At 44.0% G+C, this 18318-nt stretch overlaps 1 protein-coding gene across 1 annotated transcript in view; it reads left to right on the forward strand.

The window, feature by feature from the left end:
* The window catches only part of LOC309697457 (uncharacterized protein), a 366834-nt gene extending 348920 nt beyond the window's left edge, over positions 1 to 17914 (forward strand). The window contains exon 2 of the mRNA XM_082519366.1: positions 17331 to 17914. Within this exon, the coding sequence (XP_082375492.1) occupies positions 17331 to 17890 (560 nt within the window). The 3' untranslated portion in view covers positions 17891 to 17914. The remainder of the gene's footprint in view (positions 1 to 17330) is intronic.
* The last annotated feature ends 404 nt before the right edge of the window (positions 17915 to 18318 follow it).

The following is an 18318-nucleotide window of genomic DNA, read 5'->3' on the forward strand; positions in this document are numbered from 1 at the left end:
GGTTTTAAATGCACCTTAGAACACACATACATCAACACTACAATGAGCGGGTGGAGGGAGATTTGGAGTCTTCTCTCACCCCCATTCTCTGCGACCTGCTGGAGCGGGGGGGGGGGCTAGGAGGAGGAGTTGGCCGTCCAACTGCGGTTTGGAGTGTGGGGCCTTCCTGCTGCTGCGGAGTCGGGGTGGTCTGCCTCCCCCCACCGCAGGGAAAAGGGTAACACCACCTGGGTCTGGGTGCAGTTCCCCCCTCCAGGGGCAAGGGTACCTAGACCCGGTTTGTAGAGTACGCTTGGGGAGTGTGATCGTGTGTACAGCGTCTCTTTATGTCTGTCTCCACGTTGGTTGAGTGTGGAGTAAGTGCATATGAGAGCATGAGGGTGGGAATGGATGTTTGTATCTGTGTGTGCCTGTATGTCTGTGTCTATATGTCAGGTTGGGTATCAGGCGCCACCTCTCTGGGGACATCTCAGGCCCTCCAAGGTTTGGAGGCCTATCTCCCCCTACCACCACTTCCCCTGCCAGTGGCGGACTCCCTCAGACATCGGTGCGTTGGTGGTTCTTTGTGTCCGGGGATGGGCGTCCAGGTACACACCGGCTCACTCCTTGGCGGCCGCTTATCGGGGCCTGGAGCCTGGGGTTCGCTTGGGCCACTTCGGAGGTGGGGTGCCCCCGGCCTCTCGGCCTGGGGCTCGGTCACTCAGGCACGGCTGGCTGCTGGCGGAGCTCACGGGCGCATCACTGCAACTCCCCCTGGCTTCTGCTCCGCGGCTGCTGAGTGAGCCCTCATCTGGGACTCTCCTCAGCTCTTTCTTGGACAGTGGCGCGGCTGCCCCTCTGTTAGTCTTCCTTGGTCTCTTGTGTTCTGGGGGCCTCTGGATGTCTGGAGTTTTGATCTCCTCCATACCTGCTTCATGCCCTGGAGGATGGGGCTGTGGCCCCCCCACACCCTCTAGCAGATCATTACATGAAGGAACCTTTAAAAAAAAACAAAAAAAAAACAAGCGCGTCCATGCTCACAGGTGTACACACGGGTGATCACTCCCACAAACTACACCCTTTTTGGCTCCTACCTCAAAGCACACTGTGTTCTGTTGATCTTATGTGCTGCACAATAATGTTTAATATTTAGTATTTACTGTCATATTCCCATATATCATTGTGATGTTGTTTATTCTATTACTCTTGTTCTCTTCTGCTTGTTTTCTCTTTTCTTTCTCAGCAGGTGATCCAGGTGATTGATATATGCATTTTTTTTCTCTGCCCGTTCTGTTGGTTTATGTTTTTTGCCCTTCTCCCCCGTCCCTCTTCTCAGCTGTTTCTCTTTCCCTCTTTCTTTCTCCCCTTCTTTCCCCCAGTCAAGTCTGTCCCGTATTCAGTAAGTGAAAATAAAAGAAACAATAAAAGGTGAATCAAATGGACCATTACGGCAAGGCTGGGATGGTCAATTTGGTAAAGTAAATCCGTTGGGCATCTTTGTTTGCCTTTAGACAACAATTCTGATGGCAAAAGAGCCAAACGGGACAGGCAAAAAAACAAAAAAAAACCAAAAACGATATATATCGCGATATATTCTTTTCTTCAGTATAATGTATTATCCACACTCAGTGTTGGGGAGTAACGGAATATATGTATCGCCGTTACGTATTTAAAATACAAAATATGAGTAACTGTATTCCGTTACAGTTACCGTTGGTGGTATTTAGAATACAGTTACTTTGTTGAAATAAATGGATTACACTGCGGTACTTTCCTGTTTCATATTGTCGCAGGTCAGGATTGTTTGGGTTTTGTTTGACATCTATGTTCTGCTGTTTCAGGCGGCAGCGTTACGGTTGCCATGGTTACAGGTGTAATGTTCGAACTCCTATTTTGAAAATCGCCGGAAGTAGCTGGGTGTGTGTTCATGTGCTAGCTTAGCAGTTTACAGTGTGTGGATACGTTATCTATATCTACGGAATAAAAAGAACCTGTATGACGGCTCCGAGGCGATTTCTTCATAAGCAGTGAAGACACGACATGGTGTCAGAGTGAGTAACTCCTCAGCGGACCCACTCGAAAAAACAAATATATAAATAGAAAAGAGGAAGAAAATGGAAGCCTACGGTGTACCAGCCCCGAGAATGGACTGGGACTCGTCCAACCTACCCGACGCCTGGCGCCGCTTCAAACAGCATGTGGAGCTAATGTTTTCTGGACCACTCAAAGACAAGTCAGAGGAACAAAAGTGCAGCTTTCTACTTTTGTGGATCGGAGACAAGGGACGAGATATAAGTAATACGTGGAACCTAACAGAAGACGAAGCTAAGGTGCTACAAACGTATTACAATGGCTTCACAACGTACCTCACGCCGAAAGCTAACCCTATATTCGCCAGATACAAATTCCACGAAAAAACACAAGACAGCGGTGAATCTTTTGAGCACTTCGTCACAGAGCTAAAACTCCTTGTTAAAGACTGTGATTATGAAAAAAGTGAAGAAATGGTCAGAGACAGAATAGTTTTTGGAACCAACTCTCCTCACGTCAGAGAGAAGCTACTTAGCCAAGGACGGACTCTTACGCTAGAGAAAGCTATAGACATAGCCCGTTCCTATGAGCTAGCACAGTCACAGCTAAAAGCTATGACTAACGACAACCATGAAGTGCATGCCATACGTCGCAAAGGCGCAAAACCACAAACCAGCAAAGCAAGTGAAAGTTTCAGACACCAAAACAAAGCCTGCATGGCATGTGGGAGGAATCACGACAAACGAACTGACTGCCCAGCCAAAGGAAAGCAGTGTCTGAAATGCAATAAATTCAACCACTTTGCAAAAGTATGCAGATCTAAGAGCAACGTGGAAAGAAAAACAGGACACAGAGAGGTGCACACTGTACTAGAGGCTAACGATTCAGAGCCAGAGCTGTTCATAGACACCATAGCTGTGGAGGATAATGGAGACAGTCCGTTTGCAGACATACTACTGGGACCAAATATGATAAAACTCACCTTCAAGTTGGACACTGGAGCACAAGCGAACATCATACCAGCCAACACTTTCCAAATGCTACAAACTCCACTCAGGGAGGACAAGGACAAACTGTTTGGCTATGGGGGCCACCCACTCAAAGTCAACGGACACTGTGAGTTGATTAGCAGATACAAAGACCGAAAATCAGAACAGACGTTTCATGTTGTTGACTGCACCGGCCCACCAATATTAGGCTTCAGAGCATGCAAAGCCCTCGGACTCATTAAGGTTGTGTACGCAGTAACGGAGAGCAAGGAAGCAGGGCAGCCCACCGAAGCATGAGCGAATATTCTGATGTTTTTAAAGGCATTGGGGAATTCCAAGGTGAGTGCAGTTTCACCGTGGACCCGACTGTCGCACCAGTCGTGTGCCCACCAAGAAGAGTGCCTTTTGCCCTCAGAGATCGGGTCAAATCAGAGCTGGACAATATGGAAAGAGACAAGATTATCCAAAAAGTCACAGAGCCCACCAAATGGGTCAATGCTCTGGTAATCTGTGAGAACCCGAAAAGACCCAAATTCCGGCTGTGCCTGGACCCAAGACCTCTAAATAAAGCCATAATGAGACCACATTATCCACTCCCCACTCTCGAGGATGTGACACACAAGCTTACAGGTGCAAACTTTTTCAGCATCCTCGACGCACGTTCCGGCTATTGGGCCATCAAGCTAAGTGAAGAGTCATCCTTTTTGACTACTTTCAACACAATCTTTGGCAGATACCGTTTCCTCAGACTCCCCTTTGGCATTGTGTCTGCTCAAGATGAGTTCCAGAGGAGGATTGACGAGACATATGAAGGCCTGGAAGGTGTGGCAGGCATCGTTGACGACATCATTGTGTTCGGAAAAACAAAAGAGGAACACGATAAGAACCTCAAAGCCATGCTCAACCGCACAAGAGAGAAAGGTTTAAAACTCAATCCAGAAAAGTGCCGTATCTGTGTTACAGAGTTGAGTTTTTTCGGACATAAGCTCACAACCAACGGGCTGAAACCAGACCCACTCAAGGTAAAAGCCATCAAAAACATGAAACCTCCAGAAAATGCTGCAGAGCTGGAAACAATTCTTGGCATGGTGAATTACCTCGCCAGATTCGCCCCAAACCTGGCAGAAATGAGCGCACCACTCAGACTGCTGCTGCGCCAAGACATGCCGTTCAAATGGGAAGAAGAACATGCACGTGCTTTCCAGCAAATCAAAGACACCCTTACTGCCGAACCAGGGCCAGTCCTTGCATATTTTAACCCTCAAAAGGAAGTAACTCTACAAGTAGACGCATCTAAAAATGGACTAGGTGCAACAGTTATGCAAGAAGGAAGGCCGGTCACATACGCTTCAAAAATGCTTAACAAAACAGAGCAAAACTACGCTCAAATAGAGAAAGAACTCTACGCCGTCCTCTATGGCTGTAAAAGATTCCATGACTACATCTACGGACGTCATATTACAGTTGAGTCGGATCACAAGCCACTGGAAAGTATACCACGCAAACCGCTAGCCTTGGCACCGCCTCGACTACAACGTATGCTGCTTGCTCTTCAGAAGTACAGCATAACACTTGTCCACAGGCCTGGAAAAGAGATCCCAGTAGCAGACACGCTATCAAGAAAGTCAATAGACGACAGTGATAGCTCACTAAGTGAGGAAATGGAAACACAAGTGCACACAATCATCCGGACAGCACCAGTGAGCACAGAGAAACTGGAATGCATCAAAACTGCCACAGCCCAGGATGAACAACTCTCCACCCTCAAACGCATCATCCGGTCAGGCTGGCCAGAGACACGCAAAAAGTGCCCAGAACTTGTCAGTGAGTACTGGAACCATCGTGATGAAATCACTGAGGCAGATGGACTTCTCCTAAAAGGTGAAAGACTAATAATTCCGCACTCACTGAGAAAAGACACACTGGACATTTTGGAGTCGAAAAGAGCAAACACAGGGCACGAGACATAATGTTCTGGCCAGGCATGAGCAAACAGATCGAACAGACAGTTATGAAATGTGACATTAACCTCTGTCTCTCTTACACGCTTCTCTGCAGCTTCTCTCCTCCTGCTACCCCCCCAAAAACCCATCTCCATAGAGACTGTGTCAGCTTCCAAAAAGACAAAAAACAAACTAAAAACCAGCAACAAACAACTTAAACATAAACAATCACAAAGAAAGAACAATACAGTATCCACATCTGAACCAAAGAGTAAAACAGTGAAATGTGGATTATTAAATATTAGGTCTCTCTCCTCCAAGTCTCTGTTAGTACATGACTTAATAATTGATCAACAAATTGATTTACTCTGCCTTACAGAAACCTGGTTGCAGCAGGATGATTATGTTAGTTTAAATGAATCAACACCCCCGAGCCATTCTAACTACCAGAAATCTCGAAGCACAGGCCGAGGGGGCGGTGTGGCAGCAATTTTTCACACCAGCCTATTAATTAATGAAAGACCAAGACAGACTTTTAATTCATTTGAAAGCCTGATGCTTAGCCTCGTCCACCCCAGCTGTAAAACTCAGAAACCAGTCTTACTTGTTATCATCTATCGTCCACCTGGGCCTTACACAGAGTTTCTGTCTGATTTCTCAGACTTTATATCTAATTTAGTTCTGAGCTCAGATAAAATAATTATTGTGGGTGATTTTAACATCCATGTAGATGCTAAAAATGACAGCCTCAACATGGCATTTAATCTGTTATTAGACTCAATTGGTTTCTCTCAAAATGTAAAAGAACCCACCCACCACTTTAATCACACTCTAGATCTTGTTTTAACATATGGCATCGAACCTGAACATTTAACAGTGTTTCCTGAAAACCCTCTCCTGTCTGATCATTTCCTGATAACATTTACTTTTACAATAATTGATTACACAGCGGTGAAGAGGAGACTTTATCAAAGTAGATGTCTTTCTGAAAGCACTGTAACTAAGTTTAAGAATATAATCCACCCACTGTTATCATCTCCAATGCCCTGTACCAACACAGAGCAAAGCAGCTATCTGAACGCTACCCCAACAGAGGTCGATTATCTTGTTAATAATTTCACCTCCTCACTACGTACGACTCTGGATACTGTAGCTCCTGTGAAAACTAAGGCCTCAAATCAGAAGTACCTGACTCCGTGGTATAATTCTGAAACACGTACCCTAAAGCAGATGACTCGTAATCTGGAGAGGAAATGGCGTGTCACAAATCTAGAGGATCATCATTTAGCCTGGAGAAATAGTTTGCTGCTTTATAAGAAAGCCCTCCGCAAAGCCAGAACATCTTACTATTCATCACTGATTGAAGAAAATAAGAACAACCCTAGGTTTCTCTTCAGCACTGTAGCCAGGCTGACAAAAAGTCAGAGCTCTTTTGAGCCAACCATCCCTTTAACGTTAACTAGTAATGACTTCATGAACTTCTTCACAAATAAAATTTTTATCATTAGAGAAAAAATTACCAATAATCATCCCACAGATGTAATATTATCTACAGCTACTCTTAGTACCATTGATATTAAGTTAGACTCTTTTTCTCCAATTGATCTTTCTGAGTTAACTTCAATAATTACTTCCTCCAAACCATCAACGTGTCTTTTAGACCCCATTCCTACAAAACTGCTCATAGAAGTCCTGCCATTAATTAATTCTTCGATCTTAAATATGATCAACCTATCTCTAATAATCGGCTATGTACCACAGGCCTTCAAGCTGGCTGTAGTTAAACCTTTACTCAAAAAGCCATCTCTAGACCCAGCAGTCTTAGCTAATTATAGGCCAATCTCCAACCTTCCTTTCATATCAAAAATCCTTGAAAGAGTAGCTGTCAAACAGCTAACAGATCATCTGCAGAGGAATGGTTTATTTGAAGAGTTTCAGTCAGGTTTCAGAGCTCAGCACAGCACAGAAACAGCTTTAGTGAAGGTTACAAATGATCTTCTTATGGCCTCTGACAGTGGACTCATCTCTGTGCTTGTCCTGCTAGACCTCAGTGCAGCGTTCGATACTGTTGATCATAATATCCTATTAGAGCGATTAGAACATGCTGTAGGTATTACAAGTACTGCGCTGCAGTGGTTTGTATCATATCTATCTAATAGACTCCAATTCGTGCATGTAAATGGAGAGTCTTCTTCACACACTGAGGTTAATTATGGAGTTCCACAGGGTTCAGTGCTAGGACCAATTCTGTTTACATTATACATGCTTCCCTTAGGCAGTATCATTAGAAGACATAGCATACATTTTCACTGCTATGCAGATGACACCCAGCTCTATCTGTCCATGAAGCCAGATAACACACACCAATTAGTTAAACTGCAGGAATGTCTTAAAGACATAAAGACCTGGATGGCCGCTAACTTTCTGCTTCTTAATTCAGATAAAACTGAGGTTATTGTACTCGGCCCTGAAAATCTTAGAAATATGGTATCTAATCAGATTCTTACTCTGGATGGCATTACCTTGGCCTCCAGTAACGCGGTGAGGAACCTTGGAGTAATTTTTGACCAGGACATGTCCTTCAACGCACATATTAAACAAATATGTAAGACTGCTTTCTTCCATTTGCGCAACATCTCTAAAATTAGAAATATCCTGTCTCAGAGTGACGCTGAAAAACTAGTTCATGCATTTATTACTTCCAGGCTGGACTACTGTAATTCATTATTATCAGGATGTCCAAAAAACTCACTGAAAAGCCTTCAGCTAATCCAAAATGCTGCAGCAAGAGTCCTGACAGGGACTAGAAAGAGAGAGCATATTTCTCCTGTTTTGGCTTCCCTTCATTGGCTTCCTGTTAAATCCAGAATTGAATTCAAAATCCTGCTCCTCACATACAAGGTCTTAAATAATCAGGCCCCATCTTATCTTAATGACCTTGTAGTACCATATCACCCTATTAGAGCGCTCCGCTCTCGCTCTGCAGGCCTACTTGTTGTTCCTAGAGTATTTAAAAGTAGAATGGGAGGGAGAGCCTTCAGTTTTCAGGCCCCTCTTCTGTGGAACCAGCTTCCAGTTTGGATTCGGGAGACAGACACTATCTCTACTTTTAAGATTAGGCTTAAAACTTTCCTTTTTTCTAAAGCATATAGTTAGGGCTGGACCAGGTGACCCTGAATCCTCCCTTTGTTATGCTGCAATAGACGTAGGCTGCCGGGGGATTCCCATGATGCATTGAGTTTTTCCTTTCCAGTCACCTTTCTCACTCACTATGTATTAATAGACCTCTCTGCATTGAATCATATCTGTTATTAACCTCTGTCTCTCTTCCACAGCATGTCTTTATCCTGTCTTCCTTCTCTCACCCCAACCGGTCGCAGCAGATGGCCGCCCCTCCCTGAGCCTGGTTCTGCCGGAGGTTTCTTCCTGTTAAAAGGGAGTTTTTCCTTCCCACTGTCGCCAAAGTGCTTGCTCATAGGGGGTCATATGATTGTTGGGTTTTTCTCTGTATCTATGAAGCGCCTTGAGGCGACTTTTGTTGTGATTTGGCGCTATATAAATAAAATTGAATTGAATTGAATTGAATTGAATTGACATCTGCCAAACGCATCGCAGCTCGAACTAAAAAGAGCCCATGCTGTCTCAAGAAATCCCAGAGAACCCATGGCAAACTGTGGGGACCGATTTGTTCTCATGGAACTCTGAAAACTACATTGTCATTTGTGACTACTTAGGCAGATACTTTGAACTCGAGCGCCTGCCAAACATCACCACAGCAGCTGTGATTCACAAGATGAAAGCCACATTCTCCAGACATGGCATTCCGAAGAAAGTCATAAGCGACAACGGACCATGTTACAGCTCACAAGAGTTCAGACGTTTTGCGGAGTACTGGGGATTCCAGCATATTACATCAAGCCCGCGTTACCCCCAGAGCAACGGTTTAGCTGAAAAGACTGTCCAAACTGCAAAACGTATACTGACAAAAGCAAAACAGGACAAGATGGATCCCTACTTGAGCTTGCTGGAGTACAGGAACACGCCTGTTGATGGCCTTAAATCCCCAGCCCAAATCCTCATGAGCCGTAGATTGCGCTCCATTTTGCCCTCAACAACTACACAGCTCTGCCCTCAGGTCACCCCACAAAGCCTTGTGCAAGAAAGACGGGAGAAATGTCAACTCCGTCAGAAAAGACATTATGACACCTCCGCCCGACCCCTGCCGACACCGCAGGCTGGCGCACTAATACGCTACCAACAAGAAGATGGGACATGGCAGCCAGCCACTATTGTCAAACCAGCAGAGACCCCACGCAGCTATCACATCAAAACAGGTGATGGTCAACTCCTGAGACGCAATCGCCGACACTTCATCAGCGCCCAGGACACCTCGCCATGCACTCCCACACAAACTGGCGTTTGTGATGACACCCAAACCACTCAAGACATTGTTCCGGAGACCAGGTCTCCCCACCACACTCCAACTACAAGGACTGAAACCTGCCATCGCACCAGATTCGGCCGTGCCATCAAGCCAAGGCAGGTCCTTGATTTGTAAGCCCCCTCCCAAAAAAAAAAAAAAAAAAAAAAAGGAAAAAGAGACACTTATGCAGCAGAAACTAAAAAGAGTGTTGAAATGTTTGGAAACTTAAGAAGTGTTGAAATGTTTGAAGAAAAAAAAATGTTTAGAATACACATACAGCAGCATAGCATATTGAAACTTAGAAGTATATTGTTTACATCTTAGTATAGTCTCATTACCAAGGAAGCGTTTTTTGTTTGTTAAAGGGAGATGTAATGTTCGAACTCCTATTTTGAAAATCGCCGGAAGTAGCTGGGTGTGTGTTCATGTGCTAGCTTAGCAGTTTACAGTGTGTGGATACGTTATCTATATCTACGGAATAAAAAGAACCTGTATGACGGCTCCGAGGCGATTTCTTCATAAGCAGTGAAGACACGACAACAGGGTAACGCTCTCTCTCTGCGTGTTTCCTGGGTGAGAGAGCGCCTTTTTTTTGTTGTTGTTGTTGTGCTAAGCTAATAGAAAGAATGCTACAGGTATAGCTCTAAAGAATGTAGCATCATAGGCAGTGTAGTCCGTGCTGCTGGGAGAATGGACTGTCATACCCGTTATGTGTGTGTGAGCGAGGGAGGGAGAAAAAGGAAAAGTACGAGCTGTCATTGAGCAAAAACAGGAGCTGGAAGCATGTAAATATAATAATAACCACTGCAGCCAAGAAGAGTGCCTGACAAGCCCAGTTGTAAGTAAGCTATTAAGACTCGACTGTACGCTGTGTTCGTGTTTTCCTCCGAAACAATAAGTTCCGTTGGAGCAGCCTTTCAACGCCTCTCTCTGTCTCTCGCTAACAAAGTTGACCCAGATAACAAAGTAAAGCTATTTTTCGGCTACAAGCCCGACACAGAACCCGACGTATTAGCCAGAGGTCCCTTTACTACGCTTCAGAGCCGCAGACCGTGAGTAACAGTAATAAATCACAGCAATAGTACATTCACGTAGTTGTAAACAGCATATATTAAGTAATCCAAAGTATTCAGAATACGTTACTCTCATCGAGTAACGTAACGGAATACGCTACAGAATACATTTTGGGGCATGTATTCTGTAATCTGTAATGGAATACATTTTAAAAGTAATCTTCCCAACACTGTCCACACTATAAGGCACACTTAAAATCCTTTAATTTTCTCAAAAATCGAGAGTGTGCCTTATGTATGAATTTTGGTTGTACTTACTGACCTTGAACCGATTTTGGCGTGCAGAAATCTTCAGGTCCCAAAGTCAAACGAACACTAAGAGTTAAAAACGTTCTAAATTATTTCATCTTTAATAAAATCATCAGCGTTGCTGCTTTAGAAGGTGTAACAAGTTTTACATCCAGGCATCCATGAAAACAGAATTTATTAAATTTAACGGAGTTAGAAGTTAACAGGAAGTAAGCTCGCTAGTTTCCACCTAAACATGACACACCATGTTCTGACTGAGAGATTTTTGAAACTAATTAAAACGTACAGCTCTGCTACCACTTCCAGCATAAATGAAGACAGAAAACTAAACAGCAGTGGTATTTGCAGGGTTACTGAAGTTGCACTACCTGGTATATAATGTTGTGCTACGTGATTGCTAGTGACACGGCTATGTTAGCATAACATTACCACAGTGAAGCTGGAGGATGAACGCCAACTTTTTTTCCACTCATTAAAAGTTAACGTGAGGGATTCTGGTGGTTAGGGACAAATGCAATCGTATAGCAGGATGCTATACACGGGCCAAACTTCAGTCAGGAGAACAACTGATATAATCCATCCACAATACGAGGTTAGTTATTATTATACTGCAACAACATGGGAATAGAACAGCTGCAAGAGAATTCAACATTAACCCTTTAGTGCCGATCGGAGCGGGCACGCTCTGTTTTGCGTAACTATTTTTAAATCCCAGTAGCACTGCAACCACGTAAGCTAGCGCAAAAAAATTTTTTGCATATGAAACCGGAGGAGTTGTACTTACATCTTATGCCATCAGCTTGTCCTAGGTCACGGTTTCCTTCCACATAAAGCTGTGCAAAAACTGCATAAAAAGCGCTTGCAGGAACAAAAATATAATATTCCAGAAACACGCTTTACCGATCTGATCAGCTGTTCATAACACTTCCTACGTTGGAATAGACGTCAGCGCGAACTTTTGCATTTCCGCCATTACCTGCCCGAAACCGGAAGTGACGTCATTTTCGCGGAAATGTAGTGTTTTTTACTATCAGGGCCTCAGGGCCTATACTCGTCTTTTTAAAAGTTATCTTTGACTTTATGACTTTCTGTGTCGTTTCTGGGATGCTTAGGACTCATATTGCACTGCTGGAAATAGTTTATTTTGATGCATATGCTGCTTTTTTGCAAATTTGCAGTATAATATTTATTTTCGTTTTTCCTGCAGTGTATAAAAATTGGTGTATTTCAAAAATAAAACTATGAAGACACTCAAAATAAATTTCCTGTGGTGGGAAACTATTTTGTGCAACTTTTTTGTATTTACAGTTTTGAGGGATAAGCCTCTTAAATTTCTCTAACTACAAATATATGTTAAAAAAGCAAAAACGATTTTCAATTTTTTTGTAGTTTATTGCACTTTTTTGCAATATATGTAATTACTATGCACTTAATGAATACATATTATTAAAATCTGGGCTATAATGGTTGTATTGATGTATAGCAACTTGAAATGCTCCCAAAAATGGCTCCACAGCATGTAAAAATATAATATAAGCTCTGGCGGACTTGGTTCTATGGTAGGTCTTAAAGGGTTAATGAATCAATGTTACGGAAGTGGAGGAAGCACAGTTTTTGGCTTTCCCCATATTTCAAAAGTGCTTCATCTCTTTGCTATGACTGTCGCCCGCCATAATTTGCAGATGATAATGGTTGTAGCCGCTGCGATGCTTTCGACCAAAACAGGTGCAGCTTGATGACATCATCAACATGCGCTATCGCGATAGAGCATTATAGTCAAAATCTCTATCGTTGGCCAAATTCATATCGTTTCTATCGTATATCATTTATATCGCATATCGTTTATATTGCCCACCCCTAGTGAGAGTGAATTTAAACATGGAGCATACTCCACGTTGGGCATGCTGGGCATAGAAGTGTCAGGCAGTAAAGTTCATTTTGACAGCAAACTTAGTTTTCATTGTTTCAGGTTTTTCTTCACATATCTGCACAGAGACTGCAGAACAGATGGAGACCTCTGTTTATTTCTCTTTCATCACCAATACACACACACATACACACTGCTCTGCAAATCAGTCTGTGTCGTGTCGTCTGTGTAACCTTCCCAGTTATGTCTCGTCATAGTCACAGTCATAGAATTAAGTCTCGAAGTTTCATAGCTTTGTCACAGTTTCATGGGTTTTTCTTAGTCTGTTTTCCAGTTTAGTTGTCTTGCCTGCACTCGTCTTAGCGGTTGGTTTTGCCTTCTGTTATCAGCCATAATAAAGGCTCGCCTTTTTGTTAGGCAAGTATACGTGACATGACTTATGTCTGCTCTTGGGCCGTGCTCTAACTAACACACCAGCGCACTGCGCTGTGACAAGCAGCTACAGAGGTGTGGTGGACTTGCTTCTTTCTTACTTCACACCTGCATGTTGGTTTTTTTTTTTCTTTTTTTGTTTTTTTAAATCATTTTTAGATTTCTTGTCCTAGTCTCAGCAGACATTAACTCAAATGGCATCACACAGGGGCATCTCTCAGGCTTTACAGGTCTTCCTCTATAGACACTAAAGTCCTTATTAGGGATGGGTACTGGTGTCCGGTGCCATGATAGCACTGGTTCTGACATAAACGGTAGCAACCAGACCGAAAAGCAGCGCACATTTCGGTGCTTTATTTCGGTGCTTTTTTTTTTCCTGAGATGTCATACACTTTAGATTCTAGCCAATGATTTTACGTTTCCGAGGATAGTTGGCGGGTCCAGGTACGTACGTTCTTTTAGAGCAGAGCTACCGATTAAAAATGCCCAAGGCGGGACTTCTCAGCAAAATATGCAAACTCAGCAGCCTGCAACAAGTGCTTTAAGCTGATACTGTGATACTGTCAAAGGAAGTAACACCTCAAATCCGATGAAACACCTGGCGACTCATAGCGTTTTTTTTTTAAAGCCGAGAAATGCGCCGTATTTGATAGCTTGCTGTGAGACCTCACACCGTGCACATCTACTGCGGGTGGGTTGCCTGTTATCGGACCCGGAGTTAGCAACATCCCCCAAAAACCTGAAGAGTAGAGTCCTGGCCCCTAGCCCTGTCAGTGTAGCAGAAATGATGACGGATGATGATGGCAGCAGCAGCCGTTCTTCTCTGCGTGAGTAGCTTAATGTTGTTCGTGTGTAATTTATGTTGAGTAGGCTCACCACGTTATTACATTAATACACGTAAGGTGAACTAGCAAACATCATCATAGCTACATGCGGCTGTCTTCTTGTTTGATGGCAGATGCTCCCTTCACCCTGGCCAAAAAGGCTAAAATGACCAAAGAAAAAGTGGGAAACAGTTAAACATGAGAGGTTTTTGGACAAAGTTTGTTTTTTCCATTGATTAAGCACTGCTTCCAGCCAAGAGTGCAGAAAAGGCTAACATTGTTATCTTTTTACAAAAAAACAGCTGAACATGAGAGGTTTTTGGACCAATTTTGTGTTCTCCATTCTTTAAGCACCGGTTCAAGCACAGTTTAAGCACCGGCACCGTTTCAAAAGTACCGGTTTGGTATCGGATAAAACCTAAACGATACCCATTCCTAGTCCTTATACATATTTTGTCCAAAGTTGTCCTTTTTCATAGCTGCATAGCATAGATGCAGCATACAGCGTGATGATTTACTTAAAGTACATTCTCTTTACAGGGAACTTTGTATAAGGCATGCTGGAAAAAGGACATTAAAGATCTGACTGTATTTGTGTCTCTCATGTCTGGAAAAGCTTGGTACATGTGTAAAAATGTTAATGTCTTTTTAAATACTTAAAGCACATTCTATTTTCTGTAAAAAAATAAATAAATTAATTAATTAATTAAGGAAACCTAACTCACACTCTTGGTGTGAAAAGTGAAGCTAATGCTTACATATCTTAAGCCTATCTTCATTCTGATTGCCAGCAGGACTGGGCTTTCCTCTGTTTCCAAAAAGAAGTCTGGGCAAACAGAGGTCATGGACCATGGTCTTTATGGTCATCAATACTTTTTTAACATCTTATTGAATATGACATGAACCCCATTTTTGACATTTCCTATGTTTTAGTTCTTTTTTTTTTTTTTTGTTTCTGTTTGTGTTTTGATCTAAATGGTTACTGCTCTTTTTTGAAAAAGTTCATGTCCTCACTTAAACTGATGAAGGGCCCAGGTCAGCCATGTATATGTATATATACATGTGTGTGTGTGTATATATATATATATATATATATATATATATATATGTGTGTATATGTATATATGTATATATATATGAAGGCATGCCGGCTCGGACGTCGCCCGGATCAACAAGGTCCGCGTCAGGTGTTGAGGAACCAGGGCACCCTGACGAAAAGTGGGCTACTGGAACAAGAAGGCATCAGTGGGCAAGAGACGAAAACAGGGCATTGTTGGAATGCTACTACGCAAGTAATCCCGGCGGAAGGGGCTACATGAATAGGATGAGGGACCTATGGATTCTTCGATACCCAACATCCACAATGACGGCGAAACAACTAGTAGCTCAGTGTTCCAACATTCGAAAGAAGGGACTGCTCTCACAGCTAGAGATTGACGAGGTACAACACAAATGCAAGGAGGAGTCAGGACGCCAGGTCAGGGGGGAGATATCATCACCCCCACCCGAGATTGGGTACATAGCCCCAAGTGCGATAGGAGAAGGATCAGTGAGTGCGAGAGGAACTGACCTGAAAAATAGGATCATGCCCAAACTTGAAACCTGGATCCCCCGTAGCCGGTTACCAAAATTACGTGAAGTACCCTCAGAAGGTCTGCTAGATGATGTTAATGCAGCACTATGGACAATACCTACAACCACAATTACCGACACCAACAAGCTGATCTACAATACGGCAGCAGTGATCAGTGAGATGCTTGGCTACAAGTTGAACAGCCACAAGGGGCAGTACCCTCCATGGAGAAGGAGGCTAGAGGGCAAGATCAAAGTAGCACGGAGGGAGGTTAGCCAACTAACGGAGTTGCAGAAAGGTGCGACAAGGCTGGAGACGGAGCAATACTGGAAGAGCATATGGGAGAAGGACGCAACCCATAACGGCAATGATCAGTGGCTTGTGGATCTGAGGGCAGACCACAGCGACCTCCCTGTACAGGGTCCAGTAACCATCACAGTGGCAGATATCCAAGAAAGGGTCTCTAGTATGAAGAGCTGGACAGCACCAGGGCCCGACATGGTTCACGCCTACTGGCTAAAGAAGCTGACTGCACTCCACGAGCGCCTGGCAGCACAAATGAACCAGCTGCTAGTTAACGAGAGACACCCGGAATGGCTAACCGAAGGTCGGACGGTCCTGATCCCCAAGGACCCCAAGAAGGGACCGGTCCCCTCCAACTACCGACCAATAACCTGCCTCAGTACTACATGGAAGCTCCTGTCAGGCATCATATCGGCTAAGATGAACAGGCACATGGGTCAATACATGAGCGAGACACAGGAAGGAATGACCAACCTGTGCACTGCCTGGATTGATTACAAGAAGGCCTATGACTCAATGCCCCACAGCTGGATACTGGAATGCCTAGAATTGTACAAAATCAATGGGACCCTAAGAGCCTTCATCAGGAACTCAATGGGGATGTGGCGTACAACACTGGAGGCCAACTCCAAGCCCATAGCACAAGTCACCATCAAGTGCGGGATCTACCAAGGAGATGCTCTGTCCCCACTGCTGTTCTGCATAGGCCTGAACCCCCTCAGTGAGATCATTAACAAGGCTGGCTACGGATACCGACTACGGAACGGAGCAGTTGTCAGCCACCTCCTGTACATGGATGACATCAAGCTGTATGCCAAGAGTGAACGAGACATCGATTCACTGATCCACACTACCAGGCTATACAGCAATGACATTGGAATGTCGTTCGGACTGGAGAAGTGTAGTCGGATGGTAACAAAGAGAGGGAAGGTAGTCAGAACTGAGGGGATCGAGCTACCAGAAGGCAACATTGCAGACATAGAGGACAGTTACAAGTACCTGGGGATCCCACAGGTGAATGGGAACCATGAAGAGGCCGCTAGAAAAGCTGCAACCACCAAGTACCTGCAGAGGGTCAGGCAAGTCCTGAGGAGTCAGCTGAATGGTAAGAACAAGATCCGGGCCATCAACACGTACGCCCTGCCCGTGATCAGGTACCCTGCTGGGGTAATAGGCTGGCCAAAGGAGGAGATAGAAGCCACTGACATAAAGACAAGAAAGCTCCTTACCATGCATGGAGGGTTTCACCCCAAGTCCAGCACCCTGAGGCTGTACGCTAAGCGGAAGGAAGGGGGCCGGGGACTGGTGAGTGTCAGCACCACAGTCCAGGATGAGACAACGAACATCCAAGAATACATTGGGAAGATGGCCCCAACTGACCGAGTGCTCAGTGAATACCTCAGGCAGCAGAAACCCAAGAAAGAGGAGGGAGACGAGGAACCATCATGGAAGGACAGGCCCCTGCACGGTATGTACCACCGGCAGATAGAGGAGGTGGCTGATATCCAGAAATCCTACCAGTGGCTGGACAAAGCTGGACTGAAAGACAGCACAGAGGCACTAATCATGGCAGCACAAGAACAAGCTCTGAGCACAAGATCCATAGAGGATCCAGGCAAGACCCCAGGTGCAGGCTGTGTAAAGATGCCCCAGAGACAATCCAGCACATAACAGCAGGGTGCAAGATGTTAGCAGGCAAGGCATACATGGAACGCCATAACCAAGTGGCCGGCATAGTGTACAGAAACATCTGTGCCGAGTACAACCTGGAAGTCCCGAGGTCAAAATGGGAGATGCCCCCAAGGGTGGTGGAGAATGACCGAGCTAAGATCCTGTGGGACTTCCAGATACAGACGGACAAAATGGTGGTGGCTAACCAACCGGACATAGTGGTGGTAGACAAACAGAAGAAGATGGCAGTAGTGATCGATGTAGCGGTTCCGAATGACAGCAATATCAGGAAGAAGGAACACGAGAAGCTGGAGAAATACCAAGGGCTCAGAGAAGAGCTCGAGAGGATGTGGAGGGTGAAGGTAATGGTGGTCCCCGTGGTAATCGGAGCACTAGGTGCGGTGACTCCCAAGCTAGGCGAGTGGCTCCAGCAGATCCCGGGAATAACATCGGAGATCTCTGTCCAGAAGAGCGCAGTCCTGGGAACAGCTAAGATACTGCGCAGGACCCTCAAGCTCCCAGGCCTCTGGTAGAGGACCCGAGCTTGAAGGATAAAACCGCCCGCAGGGGCGTGCTGGGTGTTTTTATATATATATATATATATATATATATATATATATATATATGTATGTGTGTGTGTGTGTATGTATGTATATATATATATATGTATGTGTGTGTGTGTGTATGTATGTATATATATATATATGTATGTGTGTGTGTGTGTATGTATGTATATATATATATATATATATATATGTGTGTGTGTATGTATGTATATATATATATATATATATATATATATATATGTGTGTGTGTGTGTATGTATGTATATATATATATATATATATATATATATATATATATATATATATATATATATATATATATATATATATGTGTGTGTGTGTGTGTATGTATGTATATATATATATATATATATATATATGTGTGTGTGTGTGTA

The sequence above is a fragment of the Aulonocara stuartgranti genome (assembly GCF_965226115.1).
Source record: "Aulonocara stuartgranti genome assembly, chromosome: 20".
Taxonomy (NCBI): Eukaryota; Metazoa; Chordata; class Actinopteri; order Cichliformes; family Cichlidae; genus Aulonocara; species Aulonocara stuartgranti.